The sequence below is a fragment of the Vipera berus genome, assembly GCF_964194415.1.
Source record: "Vipera berus genome assembly, chromosome: 4".
Taxonomy (NCBI): Eukaryota; Metazoa; Chordata; class Lepidosauria; order Squamata; family Viperidae; genus Vipera; species Vipera berus.
The window spans coordinates 9,388,256-9,405,495 of record NC_138206.1 but is presented as its reverse complement, the minus strand read 5'-3'; the positions used below and the strand labels follow the sequence as shown (position 1 = coordinate 9,405,495).

Here is a 17,240-nt window from a genome sequence, read left to right as displayed (position 1 = left end):
GATGATGATGATGATAGTAGTAGTAATAGGCACCTTGGGTGCAATCCCAAAACAACTCGAGCACCACTTGAACACCATTGGCATTGACAAATTCGCCATTAGTCAGTTGCAAAAGGCAGCCTTACTAGGAACTGCTTCCATCCTGCGACGATATCTGTAATACCATCAAACATCCACATCTGCCTATCCCAGGTCCTTGGTAAGGACTCGACAGGTATGGTGATGATGATGATGATGATAGTAGTAGTAATAGGCACCTTGGGTGCAATCCCAAAACAACTCGAGCACCACTTGAACACCATTGGCATTGACAAATTCGCCATTAGTCAGTTGCAAAAGGCAGCCTTACTAGGAACTGCTTCCATCCTGCGACGATATCTGTAATACCATCAAACATCCACATCTGCCTATCTCAGGTCCTTGATAAGGACTCGATAGGTAGACAAAAATGTCAAATCCAGTCTGAACATCTGGCTGACTGAGATGGATGATGATGATGATGTTAGAAGGGACCTTGGAGGTCAGCTAGTCCAACTCCCTGATCATTCAGGAAACCCTATGCCATTTCAGACAAATGGCTGTCCGGTCTCTTCTTAAAAACCAAACCAAAAACCATTCGTTTGATGACTACTTGAAATTAAATGGGTCTGGAAAAAGTGGCTTATGACTTGGTCTGTACACTTATGACCATTGCGGTCACATAATCAAAATCTGGTGTTTGACAACCAGAATATATTTACAACAGTTGCAGCATCCAAGAGTCATGTGAATTTGAGACCTTCCAAGCTGGCTTCTGACAAGCTAAGTCAGTGGGGGAAGCTGGATCCACTTAACAGCCATGGCAACAAAGGTTGTAAAATTAGGTTTGACTCATTTAACAACCGCCTTGGTTAGCAACGGAAATTCTGGTCCCCATTGTGGTCATAAGTTGAGGACTACCTGTAAAACAGAAAACCCTTTCCCCAATGTTACTCTTTGTTTTAGTGGCTACATGGAGAGAGCACTAAACTCTTTATTTCCCTCCATAAACGGTTGAGTTTGTTTTCTCTTGATCCTCAGCTACCACCTTAATCTTGTCTTTTACCTCAAAATATCAGGGATTTTCCCTTCTTTACCTCAGTGAGAATGAAGTCATTGTTGAGCTTTAAAATCTAAATTAAGCAATATCCTTTTTACTAAATATATTTAACCCTTCTGCTGGTGCAGTGGTTAGAAAGCAGTATTGCAGGTCAACTCTGCCCAGAGTCTAGAGTTCGACTTGTTCAAGGTTGACTCAGCCTTCCATCCTTCTGAGATCAATAAAATGAGGGCCCAGATTGTTGGGAACAATATGTTGACTTTGTGAACTACTTAAAAAGGGCTGTGGAGCACTGCGAAGCGGTATATAAGTCTAAGTGCTATTGCCAGATTTGCAACTGCTGCTTATTATCTTCATATTTAATACCTAGAGCAATTGCATACTTTATACTGTATTTATCAAGCACTTTAAGGGATGTAGAAAACAGAGGGACAATGTCTGTAGGAAAGCATTGTAACTTTGTCATCACCCCTCAGCCATGTGTCCCAAAGGAAGGGACAAATCAACTCTACATCCCAGAATTTATCTAAAGACCTAAATTAAATTGGTCGCATTAATCTTGCTTGTTCTGAATTTTGATTAAAAAAAATGAATAGGTTTGAAGACAGAGGCCACCATCAAAGCAATAGTCATTTCCCAAGGGAAATAGCAACGAAATAGTATAGAATTATTGATGCAACTGAAATTGTTTTTATATATTGTCACATAAATACAGAAACTTCGTGAGGTTTAAGCTGGTAACTGGGTGCTATTTTTATTGTTTTTAATTAAGATGCCACCATGATCCTTCCCTTGCCTCATTTTTTGAACACACATCCATTTAACGACTGTTCCAACTTACGAGGACACTGAAAAGGTGACTTATGACCATTTTTTGCACTTACAATTGTCGCAGCATCCCCTTGATGCATGATCAAAACTTAGATGCTTGGCAACTGACTCATATTTGTGACGATTACAGTGTCCCGGGTTCATGTGATCCCCTTTTGCAACCTTCTGACAAGCGATGTCAATGGGAAAGTCAGATTCATTTAACAACCGTGTTATTAACAGCTGCAGTAATTCACTGAACAACCATGGCAAGAAAGGTCGTAAAATGGGGCAAAATTCACTTAACAACTGTCTCACTTAGCAATAGAAATTTGGGGCTCAATTGTTGTCATACGTCAAGGACTACCTGTAACTTGAATGTTCTTTTCCAATGTCCTTGAAAGATTATCAAGCGAGCTCAAGATCACTGCAGAAATATAAGAGTGAAATGCTGCACAGCCAAGAACAAAAGAATTCCTAAGTAATGGTATAGGTTCTCCTGCTTGAGCAGGGGGTTGGACTAGAGGACCTCTGAGGTCTCTTACAACTCTTCTCTTATTCTGACCCAAATGAGCTGCTTGAAGGTCTTGGATTAGGTGACGTAACCAAACTGAATTTACCAAGGAAGTTGGATCCTGATCTCCATGATTAATGCACTTTCTAGCTATCATAAGGGGCCTTAAGGTCCAGGTCAGAGTTAGGCTTTTGGTCTTCAGATCTATTCAGCAACAGGCCTATTGAATGTCTATGGAGATTCTCAATCCTCCAGGTCATGGTTGTCCCAAAAGTGCTTTTTTCCAAAAGGCCACTGGTTTTCTCCTTGAAAACATTTTGCTTCTCATTCAAGAAGCTTCCTCTGTTCTTCTGAAGTTCTTCAGTTCTTCTGCTAACTACCAGATGACTGCAAAGAATATCAGTCCTTCCATTCCCCACCATTCAGTTAGAACTGAGGAAGCTTCTTGGATGAGAAGTGAAACGTCTTCAAGGAAAAATACCAAGAAAGTCCAGTTGCCTTCTGGAAAAGCATCTTTAGGACAGGTCTATTTAATGTTTTCCTAGGGCAGAGAACCTAGCAATTAGATGTCAGCCAACCCTTGTTATGCGCTCTGTGTCATCTGCAGTCAAAACCTCTAGAACGTGTGTCCTCCTTGATTCATCCAAACCATCCAGAATGAATGTGTTGTGTCTAAATAACTGAGAAAGCACAACCTCTATAAATGCCTACGCTGTGAGTTTTGCATTGCAAAAACGCTGTGTATGTCATATGTTGAAATCCTACTGTGGTCTTTTGTGCCTATTAAAATCTACTTCAGCAATGCCCATGAATCTAGCACTGTGAATGGTCCCGACTTGGTATGTATTAAAGCTAGAATAAAGATTGCCGCATAATAAAGGACCACGAGTAGTTGTCTTATTTTAGCTAAAGCTATTGTGAGACTGAGATTCAGCTCAGCAGCAGTCTCTGTGTGAAACAGGAGAAAGCACCCATTTGTTGGTTTGTATCCCACCTGTATTATTTTTGCAAATAACTCAAGGTGCAAAACATATTGTCAAGTTTCCCACGTCTGGGCCTTTCAAGTGAGTCTGAGGCATTGTTTACCTTAAAAGTCCTTTATTTAGCCTAATAAACCATGCTTGCTGGAAGGAAGCTGGAATCTGAAACCTCCGCCCCCTTGCACAATATATTAAACACAATTCTCCACCTTTCTAATTTTGTCATTAATCATATTCTCCAATTAATTTAAAGAATCAGTTTCCCTTCTGTTAGACAACCCGCCAAGTCCTTATCTTCTTTAACTTCAGATGGCCTTGAGCTACAATCCTCCTCTTCCCCCCTCCCAACCTTAATCCAATCTCTTAAAGCAATACACAAGGTTAACGTATGAAATAGCTGCTTCTTCATCTCTTGTCAAGCAAGAACATTCGATGTTAGCAGCGTTGATACATATCCAATACACCTTCCTTCTATTTTCCCCACAACCACCATCTTGTGGAGGTGGGGTTGGGCTGAGAAGGAGCGGCTGGCCCAAAATCACCCAGCTGGCTTTCATGGCTAAGGCAGGACTTGAAGTCATACTGTAGTCTCCTAATGATTGGCCCCAAATCATCCAGCTGACTTTCAAGGCCAAGATGGGACTCAAACTCACGGTCTCCTGCTTTCTAGCTTGTTGCCTCAATCCAGAGGTCTTCAAACTTGGCCCTTTTATGACTTGTGGACTTCAACTCCCAGAATTCCTCAGCCAGGCAGGGCTGGCTGAGGAATTCTGGGAGTTGAAGTCCACAGGTCTTACAAGTTGCCAAGTTTGAAGATCCCCTGCCTTATTCACTAGACCAAGCTGGCTCTCTGAGCCAGAATAAAGATTTCACATAATAAAAGAGCCACGAGCAGTTGGTCTTTCTTGAATGTAGTGTTAAAGGGATTGATTAACCATTAAAGATATTCTTAGCAGTATATCCTGGTAAGTCGGTTATGCAATTGACTGTATAGTGTGGTACCTTCTTAAGGTAAAACTTGACCTTGCCTTCTAGCTCATTTTTTCTCTAGAAGGCAATTAAGATTTTTTTTAAAAAAATAAAAATCTCCATTGTACTCTCCCAATCCCAAACCTGAGAAGTTGAATGGGCTGAAAGAGTTGATGGAGGCTGGTCATCTTCACCGTCTTAGTGGAACATCCTAACACAGGGGTAGGCAACCTCGGCTCTTTTATGACTCATGGACTTCAACTCCCAGAATTCCTGAGTCAGCATACCCTGACATTATTGTGAAATCTAATGAAAGCATCTACTTTAAATCTCATTAAAGTAACTCAGTCCTACAAGTCTTTGGACAGGGGCAGACTCAGCGGTTTGCAAAAAGCTGGGTAGAGATGTATCTCCGGTTTACGCAACAGAATACTTTAAGGGCTCAGCCAATGTGTTGGTAGAATGGCTGAGCCAGGAGCATGTGTGGCAAGGAGACAGTGCTCAAGTTTCAAAAAAACTTCCACCAGATTAACCCTAAATGTCAACATCGTCACAAAGAGAAAATATTGGCAGGTTAAGAATGTTATCTTGCTTGCTTTCAGGAAAGCAGAAGCAAATGATGTTTGGAATCGTATGTGGAAGAATAGAATAGAATAGAATAGAATAGAATAGAATAGAATAGAATAGAATAGAATAGAATAGAATAGAATAGAATAGAATAGAATAGAATAGAATAGAATAGAATAGAATAGAATAGAATAGAATAGAAGCTGGAAGGGACCTTGGAGGTCTTCTAGTCCAGCCCCCTGCTCAAGCAGGAGAACCTACACCTTCACAGACAGGTGAATGTCCAGTCTCTTCTTAAAAATCTCCACGATTTCTGGGGGGCAAGCTGTTCCACTGGTTGATTGTCCTCACTGTCAGGAAGTTTCTCCTTAATTCCAGGTTGCTTCTCTCTTTGGTCAGTTTCCAACCATTGTTTCTCCTCCTTCCCTCTGGTGCTTTGGTGAACAACCTGGCCCCCTCTTCCTTGTGGCAGCCCCTCAGATACTGGAATACTGCTATCCTGTCTCCCCTATTTCTTCTTTTATTTAGAGTAGCCAAACCCAAGTCCCGTAGCCGTTCTTCGTATGTTTTAGTCTCCAGGCCTTTGATCATCTTGATTTCTCTTCTCTAAATTTTTTTCCAAACTTTCAACAATGGGTTGCTGACCCTCATAGAATGATCTGCAAAGCGTAGTTACTCGCTTAAGTCACCTTGATCGCCCCTTACTGATCCAGGAGACCACAGTTTTCCCGCATGGAAAATATAAAAGAGGTATGACTGGCATGGTTTGAATGTCCTATACCCAGACAAGGACTTTGCTCCTAAGGACCAAATTTCTATTGGCTTCACAGTGTGTCTGAGATTACTCTTGGGCCACCTGGGCCACCAACAGAATCTACTAGAAACGTTGGAAGATTCATCCAAAATTATTGGAAGACACAATAGTTAGAAACAAACATGACAAAAGATCTCAGAAAACGTGGGGTGTCTGTGGGCAGGGTTGGACCAGGCATGAGTGGCTAACATTTTCTGATGACAGGTAGACACGTTGGCCTCAATGCTGGACACGTGGGAAGCAGCAGGTCTAACAATCCCTATCCTTGCCATTTCCTCAAGGGACCTAGATCTTTCACCATTGATGGTGTTCCATTCCTGTGTGTCAAAATCCTCTCTCTTCTCTCAGTCCCAGATCCTTCACTGTATTTGAACAAAACACTGATACTTTAAAATAAATATACAAACAAAAAAAAACCCCACAAATGTACAAAAAGGCATCAGTCCCTGTAAATCAAACACGCCACCCTCGCATTTCTGTCTGAGAAGATCAACCCGCCCACTTACTAAAAAGTAATAAAGACGCTTGTTTTATGGTCTGTGTGTGTGGGGGGTGATGTATTTCATAATACACACACACACACACACATACATATATATCTTTTAATGCAGAAAAACACATTCCAAAGTGAGAGGACAAAATCCTGTCACTGGAAAAGAAAAAACGTAGAAATTCATGTCACAGGGCCACAAGAATCAAATCATAAGCACATTCATACAATCAGATTTTTTTTATAAAAAAAAACAATTTCAAAAGCACGTAAGAAGAAAAGGCATGAACAAATGGTGCTGCTTCAAACGATTAACCGAGATCCAGGGATATATTTACTGTCTGTCCATATATTTTTTTCCCCAAATTTGTTCAGGCCTTTCTTGCACTGGTAACAACGACGATATCTCGCGCACTGATCCAGGAGCATAAGTTTGTCTCCCGCCCTGCAGTTCAAAGAGACAGAAACGTTTAAAAATTTTTTTAAAAAAATCAGCTTCTTGAGAAGAAAGACCAATAATTCAGTTTTCCTCAAAGGCTTCTATTTCAAATGTGGGGGAAATCAGGAGATTCAGGCTGTATAAAGATGTATTGCCAACTTAAGCTCTCTACAAGAATCTGACCAACTAAGGGTCAAGGGAAATGAGTGGGAGATAAGAAAGGCATTCAAGCTGAGTTGGGCTTAGATCTCTTGCAGGTGTGCAGGGACTCATGATGTATGATGTGTTTGGCTTCTCCATCCCCCAGCCACATCAGGCTCAGCCTGGTCATCTCTTCCATACCGCTGCTCATTCACTTAGGACACTGATGGCGAACCTATGACATGCGTGTCGAAGGTGAACACACAAGCATTCACCAACTTCCAATAGTAACTATACTTGAAAGCGTGCCCTCTTCTTGGATGATTGCTGGAGTCTGCAGAAGCCACATAACAATGGGGTCTGTGCTCTCGTGCAGCTTCTAGAGATCATCCAAAAGGGTTGTACTGTAATGTAATGAAAATTGCGCGAGAATTGGGCATGCTTTTGCACAATTTTTGGAGGCTGCAGAGGTTGCAGAAAAGCATTCTCCAAAGCCGCTTCTCGTGCAACTCAGAGCAGACATGGATAGACATAGAACAGAAAGACAACAGTGCCGGAAGGTAAGCGGTCCATGGCAGATCCTAGGAGTGCAGGCCCACAGGGCAATTGTATCGCCCTCTCCCCCCAAGTCATGAGTCTTGGGGAAGGGCACAAAGTAAGTCTTTTTCAGTAGCAGCAATGGTGCTAGGTATTGCTGACCTAAAAAAAATTGTTTGCAATTTCAGAGGCTTGATACTAGACCCAGCAAGCAACCTTAAGTTGCAAATACAGGAGAACTCCCAGATTATGCACCAGATCAGTCTGAGGCAATGTAACCCCATCCATGACCAAAGATGGTAATTCTCCAAGGGCCAAAGAGCCTCTAACCCGGAGCCATGTTTTAGTCTGTTGCTCCCCATCCAGACCTCTTCAGCCTCCAGCCACCAAGAGAAGACAGAGGCAGCATCACTTAGTTCACCATGGGCAGAAGAGTACAGCTGAGTATCATCAGCATACTCTAGATCAGGGGTCCCCAACCCCCGGGCTGTGGCCCATTATCGGTCTGGGAGCCATTTGAAACCAGGCTGCAGAAGTGGCAGAAATGGAGCTGCTCGCGTGCATGCCCTTGCCCGCTGCTCGGGCGGAACCATCCCTTCTCTTCCCGTCTCCCCCCTCCACACCGGTCCACAAAGCCAGAAATTTTGGGGAACTCTGCTCTAGTTGGATGCGTACCGCTGGAAGAGCTTCTCCTCGTAATCTCGTTGTCGCTTCAGCCCTGCGCTTTTCCGCCAGTCCTCTTGAATAGCCAAGTTCATCTGGAAGAGCCTCTCCATTCGCTCACCCTTCTCCACCATCCACCTAGGAGTATATCAAAAGGGTTTGAAGGCAAGGAGAATGCAGGTGGCCCTCGACTTAACAACAGTTGGTTTGAGTGACTGTTCCAAGTTACAACAACACTGGGGGAAAAGTTACCTATGACCATTTTTCACGCTTACGACCGTTGCAGCCTCTTCCTGGTCACGTGATCAAAATTCCTTGGCAACCAGTTCATATTAATGAAGGTTGCACTGTCATGGGGTCATGTCATCACTTTTTTTTGAGACCTTCTGACAAGAAAAGTCAACGGAGCAGCCAGATTCACTTAACCATCGTGTTACTAACTTAACAACTGCAGTGATTCGCTTAGCAATTGTGGCAAAAAAGGTTGTGAAATGGGGTACTGCCTCATTTAGCGATAGAAATTTTTGGCTCAATTATGATCGTATGTTGAGGACTACCTGTAGGTCCATGTCCTGCTTGCATGATTCTGTTTCACCTTTTATCTACTTCCAGTTTGAGAGACGGAGGTGATGGTTCAAAAGCCATGCAGGGATTGCTAAATTAACTGCACAGAAGCTATAATAATGATAATAATAATAATAAAGTTGGAAGGGACCTTGGAGGTCATCTAGTACAACCCCCTGCTAAGGCAGGAAACCCTATACCATTTCAGATAAATGGCTGTCCAGTCTCTTCTTAAAAACTTCCAGTGTTGGAGCATTCACCGCTTCTGGAGGCAGGTTGTTCCACTGGTTACTTGTTCTGTCAGGAAGTTTCTCCTTAGTTCTAGGTTGCTTCTCTCCTTGACTAGTTTCCATCTGTTGCTTCTTGTCCTGCCTTCGGGTGCTTTGGAGAATAGCTTGAGTCCCTCTTCTTTGGGGCAGCCCCTGAGATATTGGAACATGCTATCCTGTCACCCCTTGCCCTTCTCTTCATTAAACTAGACATACCCAATTCCAGCAACTGTTCCTTATATGTTTTAGCCTCCAGTCCCCCAATCATCTTTGTTGCTCTTCTCTGCACTCTTTCTAGAGTCTCAACATCTTTTTTACATTGTGGTGACCAGGGCAAGCAAGGAATGAATGAAATCCTACTCCCTGTTTAGGTGGATCTGGATTCTTTGATTTCCCTTTGATGAAATTGAAGTTCTAACAGTTATACAATGTTATCATACAAATGAGCATTAAAATGTATGCATATTCATTAGTTCTACGGTCGCCACCATCATCTTATGTTGTCAACCATGCCTAAGTGGGTACTCACTGGTAGAAAATGCACCAGGAGACTTCTTTTTGTTAAATGCCTAAGGAGATTCTCAGTCATCCAGGTCATGGTTGTCCCAAAGGTGCTTTTTTCAAAAGGCAACTGGACTTTCTTTGTTTTTCCCTGAAGACATTTCACTTCTCATCCAAGAAGCTTCTTCGGTTCTGGCGGAATGGTGGAGAATGGAAGGATTTATATTCCCTGCATTCATCTGGTCGTTAGCACTAAGAACCGGATGATTGCAAGGAATATAAATCCTTCCATTCTCCACCATTCAGTCAATATTATAGGAGTTGTATTGGTTCCAAGATCACCTTTAAAATCCCTTATGGTTTGGAGCGTGACTGTCTTCACCTATTTCAAGTAAAGTCTTGATAGCCATCCCCATTTCGTCATAATCCATCTGGAGCATGCCCAGAATGGGACACCTTGTTAAGAAGCACAATCATCCAGAATGGCCATGTAACCTATCAGAGGAGCCAAATTTGTCCAGAAAAGCTTCAGCACTGCAGTTAACACAATAGCAGAATAGCAGAGCTGGAAAGGAATGGTTGTCCAATCTCCTCTGAAAAACCTCCAGTATTGGGTGCTCCAACAACTTCTGGAGGCAGGTTGTTCCACCGATTAATTGTTCTAACTGTCAGGAAATTTCTCCTTAGTTCTAGGTTGCTTCTCTCCTTGATTAGTTTCCATCCGTTACTTCTTGTCCTGCCTTCAGGCGCTTTGGAGAATAGCTTGACCCCCTCTTCTTTGGGGCAGCCCCTGAGATATTGGAACACTGTGATCACCTTCTTTCCATTAATAGCAAGAGCAAGAGCACTTAGACTTATATTTTAATATTAATTTTATTATTTTAACTGTAATTGGGCTACAATGTTTAATTCTTTTTTAACTTTTGTACATTGTATTTTTATTGTATTTATTGCCCTGTACACCGCCCTGAGTCCTTCGGGAGAAGGGCGGTATAGAAATTAAATTATTATTATTATTATTATTATTATTATTATTATTATTATTATTATTATTATTATTATTATTATTATTATTATTATTATTATTATTATTATTATTATTATTATTCCGCTTCACATGCTTTACAGCCCTCTCTAAGCGGTTTACACAGTCAGCAAATTTCCCCCAACCATCTGGGTCCTCATTTTACCGACCTCGGAAGGAGGGAAGGCTGAGTCAACTTTGAGCCGGTGAGACTCGAACTGCCAAACTGCTGGCAGCTGGCAGTCAACAGAAGTAGCCTGCAGTACTGCATTCTAACCCCTGCGCCATCACGGCTCTTAAACTAGGCATACACAATTCCTGCAACTGCTCTTCATATGTTTTAGCCTTCAACCATCTTTGCTGCTCCGCTCAGCAGTCTTTCCAGTGTCTCAACATCTTTTTTTATATCATGGCGACCAAAACTGGATGCAATATTCCAGTCATTATAAAGTAGTATTAACCCTTTACAGTTTCCATCTTACTGTTTCTTAGCTCTTTGAATCATGTCTGCAGCTCTCCTTTGATCCACCAGCTGGTTAAGAATGGCTGCTCTCTTACGATCTGCAACTGCCTGCAACTGATATTTGGAATATTCCCGAGCACGTTTCCTTCTCTCCTCCAGTTTCTCTTCATTCATGTCGTTCTTCCCAAAAATGACCTCCGTTGAATTAGGCACAAACTCAGGCAAGGGAGCCGGTCTTAATTTTAGCTATGTACAAAAAGGAGAGAGAATTTAAATTTAAAAAAGACACTTTACTCATAGCAATTCATTCTTTAGGTACAGGTAAGTCTACAATGGCGCCCAAAATTTCTGCTGCTTAAGTGAGACATTTTTTAAAGTGAATTTTGCCCCATTTTACGAATTTTCTTGCCACAGCTGTTAAGTGAATCACTGCAGTTGTTAAGATAATAACACGGTTCTTATTTGGTGGAATATTTAATTTAATTTAATTTAATAACATTTATATACCGCCCTTCTCCCTGAGGACTCAGGGCGGTTCACAGGGCAGAATAAAATACCAAATACAAACATTAAAAAAAGATTAAACAGTTGCCCAAGTTAAAACAATAGAAGTACAATTCTAAAAACCCCAAGATAAAATTAAGAGACCAAAGATAAAACAACCCCATGCAGAAGATATTTAAGAAAAGGATAAAGTTTTGTCCGCAATTGTTTTTACTGGGCATTATTACTGATACTACTGGTGTGGACACTAAGTTGATGTTGAATTTAATTACGGCAGCAAGACTTTTAATAGGGCAATATTGGAAGAAGGAAGAACTGCCGACTATAGAAGAATGGACTTTAAAAGTTTCCAACCTGGCGGAAATGGCAAAGATTTCAGCGTATTTGAAAGACCATTCGCAACAGAGATATATTGTGGAGTGGAAAAAATGGATTGATTATATCCAGAATAAATATGGGACTAAAAAGTTTCATTTAGCATTTGAATAAGTACTGATGTGATATCTATATTGCTTGTAGTCATTTTATAAGAGTTAAAGTGTGATAGATTTAACAGTTTATTGTTGTTTGCATATGGTAGATTATGATTGTTTTTACTTTTATACCTTGTATTGAGCTCTGGGAAGTCGGGGAGGGGGGAGGGGGAGGGAGGGAGGTGTTGGGGAGGGTTGGGAAGAGGGGAGGGGGTTGGGAGGGGTTTTGTTTTGTTTTGTTATAAATAAAATGTACTGTAAAACTTTTCAATAAAAAAAAATAACACGGTTCTTAACGGGACCTGGCTTCCCCGTTGACTTTGTTTGTCAGAAGGTCGCAAAAAGGGGATCACATGACCCCGGGACACTGCAGCTGTCATAAATGCCAGCCAGTTGCGAAGTGGCTGAATTTTGATCACCTGGCCCTGGGGATGCTGCAACGGTCGCAGGTGTGAAAAACGATCATAGCTCACTTTTTTCAGTGCCATTGTAACTTCGGCCGCTAAACAAACTGTTATAAATTGAGGACTACCTATATACATCTCTTTCTCCCTGCCCAGAATCCTTGTGGATTGAAACAGACTATAAATAAAGAGCCTTGGTGGAGCAGTGGGCTAATGCCTCCTTAAGTAACACCAGCTGCCTGCAATTAGTGCAGGTTCGAGTCCCACCAGGCTCAAGGTTGACTCAGCCTTCCATCCTTCCGAGGTAGGTAAAATGAGGACCCAGATTGTTGGGGGCAATTAAGCTGACTTTGTAATAATGCCGCTTGGGGTGTGTGTGAAAGCCCTAATAAGCAGGCATATACATAGAATGAAGGCTACTGCTAAGCACATTGGTTTGTGCTTCTTAGATTGTAAGCCGCCCTGAGTCTTCGGAGAAGGGCGGGATATAAATGGGATTTAAAAAAATGTAAATAAAGAAATAAGCTGCCACAAAGCTGCAGTCCCAGACATCTGGAAAACACAAGGCTGACGACAGCATTACAGATATCTGTACAAAGTAAAAACACCGCGCTTTAAAATCAAGCACTTAAACGGGGACCTGAAAAACTGAGAGAAGTGAAGGCTGGTGTTGTATAGCGAATATTATGATCTTAAGCAGACTAATTGAAATATAAGCCTCTTTGAGTCTAGTGGGGTCTGCTTCCGGGCAAACTTTAAAGCCCTACATGGCAGGGGTCCGGAGTACCTCAGGGAACACCTGCTGCCGGCATCAACCTCCCTGCGCCCTGTGCGTTCCCACAGAGAGGGTCTCCTCAGGGTGCCACCGATCAGAGAATGTCGATTGGTGGCCCCCAGGGGGAGATCCTTCTCTGTGGGCGCTCCGGAACTATGGAATCAGTTACCGGTAGAGCTCCGGATGGCGCCCGATCTTCGCTCCTTTCGCCGCGATCTGAAGACGTTTTTGTTTGCACAAGCCGGCCTGGCCTGATGGGGGATTGGTGGGGTTTTATTCTTGTATTTTTATTGTAGTATTTTTGGGGTTTTTATAAATGTAGTATATTAATTGTTTTAACGGGCAACTATTTAATCTCCTTTTAATATTTGTAACTTTGTATTTTATTCTTGCCCTGTGAACCGCCCTGAGTCCTTTGGGAGAAGGGCGGTATAGAAATATTAATAAAATAAATAAAATAAATAAATAAACTCGGTTTGGATTACATTGTAATCCTGCGCCAAATAATTTGTAATGCCTGCAAACGTTCTGCTTGTATGGGCCAACACAGACTTTGAAAGAGTTTAAAGATCATCTGCCTCCTCTTTTACTACTGACTATCTGAACATCTGGGCTGGATCGTGATGGGAATTTCTTCCAAGATTTGCTAATTAAATTTCCAAGAATTAATTCACGAGCCAGCCTTGCCCTCAGAATCAGCATCCCTGTTGGTTCCACTCGAATGGAACTCGTCATTTGCAAAAGCAAAGCTACATAGGTAGTCCTCAACTTACGACCATAACTGAGTCCAAAATTTCTGTTAAGTGAGACATTTGATAAGTGAGTTTTGCCCCAATTTACCACCTTTCTTGCCACATTTGTCAAGTGAATGACTGCAGTTGTTAAGTTAGTAACCCAGCTGTTAAGTGAATCTGACTTCCCCATTGACTTTTGCCTGTTGGGAGGTTGCAAAAGGTGGATCCCGCGATCCCGGGACACTGAAAACAACATAAATATGAATCAATTGCCATGCATCTGAATTTTGATCATGTAATCATGCTGCAACGGTTGTAAGCGTGACAAATGGTCACAGGTCACATTTTCCATGCTGTTGTAACTTTGAATGGAACTGTTATAAGTCAAGGACCACCTGTATTTGTTCAATAAACAGATGGGGGAGAGGAGAGACATGCTGCCAAACCAGCAACTCATGAGGCTCTGATAAATTATTTTTTTCTCTAACTTCCACATTTAATCTTCAGTTTTGTTTTGTTCGCTAAAAAAGAGAGGCCAACCACTTTCTTTTCAGCTGCACAACTTATAAGCGATCATAAATTGTCAGTTATTGCTCTTATGATTCCCTTGGGCTGGGATGCTGCAGTTGCTTACATAAAAGCAATCCAATTAGATTTAAGGAGCTCTCTCTCTCTCTCTCTCTCTCTCTCTCTCTTTCTCTCTCTCTCTCTCTCTCTGTGTGTGTGTGTGTTGGAAAAGACAGTTCCTTTCATGATCACACTCTCGTATACGCTTGTTCTAGGTTGAAATGGCTTCTATTGGCAACCAGCCGATTTACCTGTGTATCAAGGGCCGTCTTATAATTTTGCTTTTCTTCCATCTTCTCTTTTAGATATTTGGCTCTTTGGGCAGCTAATCTAGAAAGCAGACAGAAGACTAAGAATCAGCCAGTACGATTTCAGTAAGATTTAATCCTGGGTGGTCAAACTCGCGATGTCATGTGACATCGCGCAACATATCGGGACGGTTTTGCCATTGTCGGCAACGGGGTGGGCGCGGCTTCCGGATGACGCATCCAGCCCGTGGGCCGGTAGTTTGACACCCCTGACCTAGCAGGTTCATCTAGCAGGGGTAGGCAACCTCGGCTCTTTTATGACTCATGGACTTCAACTCCCAGAATTCCTGAGCCGAGGTTGCCTACCCCTGATCTAAAGCAGTGGGTGAGGATTAGGCTGCCTAAATCTATAGCATTTCCCTCGGATCTTGAAAGCCCCAGTATTGTTAACAGCTGAGCGCCCAAAGGTAAATCTGGTTTAGTGAGTGTGTTGGTGAATACAATTGGGACCACCAACTTTCTCCTTGAGCAAAGCAGCTACGAAGTGAAAAAGCACATTAACGCAACTGTGCTTACAATTTTACAGAAGGATATGATCCCAAATAAGGGATGCGGTGGCTCAGTGGGTTAGGACGCTGAGCTTGTCGATCAGATGGTCGGCAGTTTGGCGGGTCAAATCCCGAGTGCCGCATAGCAGAGTGAGCACCTGTTACGCGTCCCAGCTTCTGCCAACCTAGCAGTTCGAAAGCACGTAAAAATGCGAGTAGAAAAATAGGGACCACTCCGGTGGGAAGGTAACAGCGTTCCGTGCGCCTTTGGCGTCTAGTCATGCCGGCCACATGACCACAGAGACGTCCTCGGACAAGCGCTGGCTCTTCGGCTTTGAAACGGAGATGAGCACCGGCCCCTAGAGTTGGAAAAGACTAGCACGCATGTGCGGGGGAACCTTTACCTTTACGATCCCAAATATCTGGGTGAGTCTATATGATGGGGAAGATTTCCAGAACTCAACTCATTGAGAACACTGGGTAAAATTTTGTTGTCCTTTTTCTCCAATTCCCCCACCCTTATCTTTTTAAAATATATATATATATATATATATATATATATATATATATATATATATATATATATATATATATATATATATATATATATATACAATGCTGTGCTTTCAGACTCATAATTATGACATCTATAAGGCAGCAGGCTGGGGAAAGAGGCATTTAAAACTTGGACTGAATAAATACTGAGGCAGGAGATCAACTTCTCCCAAAGGTCTCACTCTTCTGCCAGCTGAACTTGCTGCAAGCGGTCAATGAAGTCTTGTTCCTGTTTTTGCTTTGCTTCTCTGGCTTTTTTGCACTCCAGTTGCTTGTCCAAGTGCTGGGCATATTCCTCTTGCTTCTCATGAGGCGTAGAACTGGGTGGCCTCTTCTCAAAAATGAAGGACCTCTGAAAAGAGGCACAAATTTTGACGTGAACAAAAGCAACACTTGGACAGAGGGTATTTAACAAGACAAAGGGACGCGGTGGTTCAGTGTGTTAGGATGCTGAGCTTGTCGATCAGAAGGTCGGCAGTTTGGCGGGTCGAATCCCGAGTGCCGCCTAACAGAGTGAGCGCCTGTTACTCGTCCCAGCTTCTGCCAACCTAGCAGTTTGAAAGCACGTAAAAATGCAAGTAGAAAAATAGGGACCACTACGGTGGGAAGGTAACAGCGTTCCGTGCGCCTTTGGCATCCAGTCATGCCGGCCACATGACCATGGAGATGTCCTCAGACAAACGCTGGCTCTTCAGCTTTAAAATGGAGATGAGCACCAGCCCCTAGAGTTGGAAATGACTAGCACGCATGTGCGGGGGAACCTTTAAAGGTAAAGGTAAAGGTTCCCCCGCACATGCGTGCTAGTCGTTTCCGACTCTAGGGGCCGGTGCTCATCTCCGTTTCAAAGCCGAAGAGCCAGCGCTTGTCCAAGGACATCTCCGTGGTCATGTGGCCGGCATGACTAGATGCCAAAGGCACACGGAACGCTGTTACCTTCCCACCGGAGTGGTCCCTATATTTCTACTTGCATTTTTACGTACTTTCGAACTGCTAGGTTGGCAGAAGCTGGGACGAGTAACAGGCGCTCACTCTGTTACGCGGCACTCGGGATTCGACCCGCCAAACTGCCGACCTTCTGATCGACAAGCTCAGCGTCCTAACCCACTGAGCCACCGCGTCCCTTGGGGGAACCTTTACCTTTACCTTTAACAAGACAGGAAGAGCCTGCTGGCCATTATCTGATGTGCATAGAACATAAAACAATACGGTTGGAAGGGACCTTGGGGATCATCTAATCCAACCCCCCCCTACCCATGGTAGGAGATCTATATTATTCGAGATAAATGGCTTGTCCAGTGTCTTCTTGAAAACCTCCAGTGATGGAGCACCCACAACACCAGGAGGCAAGCAATTCCATTGAATAATTGTTCTCACTGTCAGAAAAGTTCTCTTTAACTTCTCGGTTGGATTGCTCTTTAATGATCTTCCACCCGTTACTTCTTGTCCTGCCCTCTCATGCTTTGAAGAATAAATCAATCCCCTCTTCTCTGTGATAAATCTTCCCTCTCCCTTCAAGTACTGGAAGACTGCTATCACATCCCCCCTAATCCTTCTCTTCGACAGGCTAGCCCAGGGGTAGGCAACCTTGGCTCTTTTATGACTTGTGGAC

The 17,240-nt window shown here is 42.9% G+C and overlaps 1 protein-coding gene across 1 annotated transcript in view; it reads right to left on the bottom strand.

Annotated features, from left to right (window-relative positions):
- Positions 1–6,326: 6,326 nt before the first annotated feature.
- Positions 6,327–17,240, bottom strand: part of CCDC81 (coiled-coil domain containing 81) — a gene marked incomplete at its 5' end in the record, with an annotated part of 37,034 nt that continues 26,120 nt past the window's right edge. Inside the window, 5 exons of the mRNA XM_081326589.1 lie at positions 6,327–6,667; positions 8,015–8,140; positions 10,843–11,069; positions 14,532–14,610; positions 15,814–15,983. Of these exons, the coding sequence (XP_081182715.1) occupies positions 6,526–6,667; positions 8,015–8,140; positions 10,843–11,069; positions 14,532–14,610; positions 15,814–15,983 (744 nt within the window). The 3' untranslated portion in view covers positions 6,327–6,525. The remainder of the gene's footprint in view (positions 6,668–8,014; positions 8,141–10,842; positions 11,070–14,531; positions 14,611–15,813; positions 15,984–17,240) is intronic.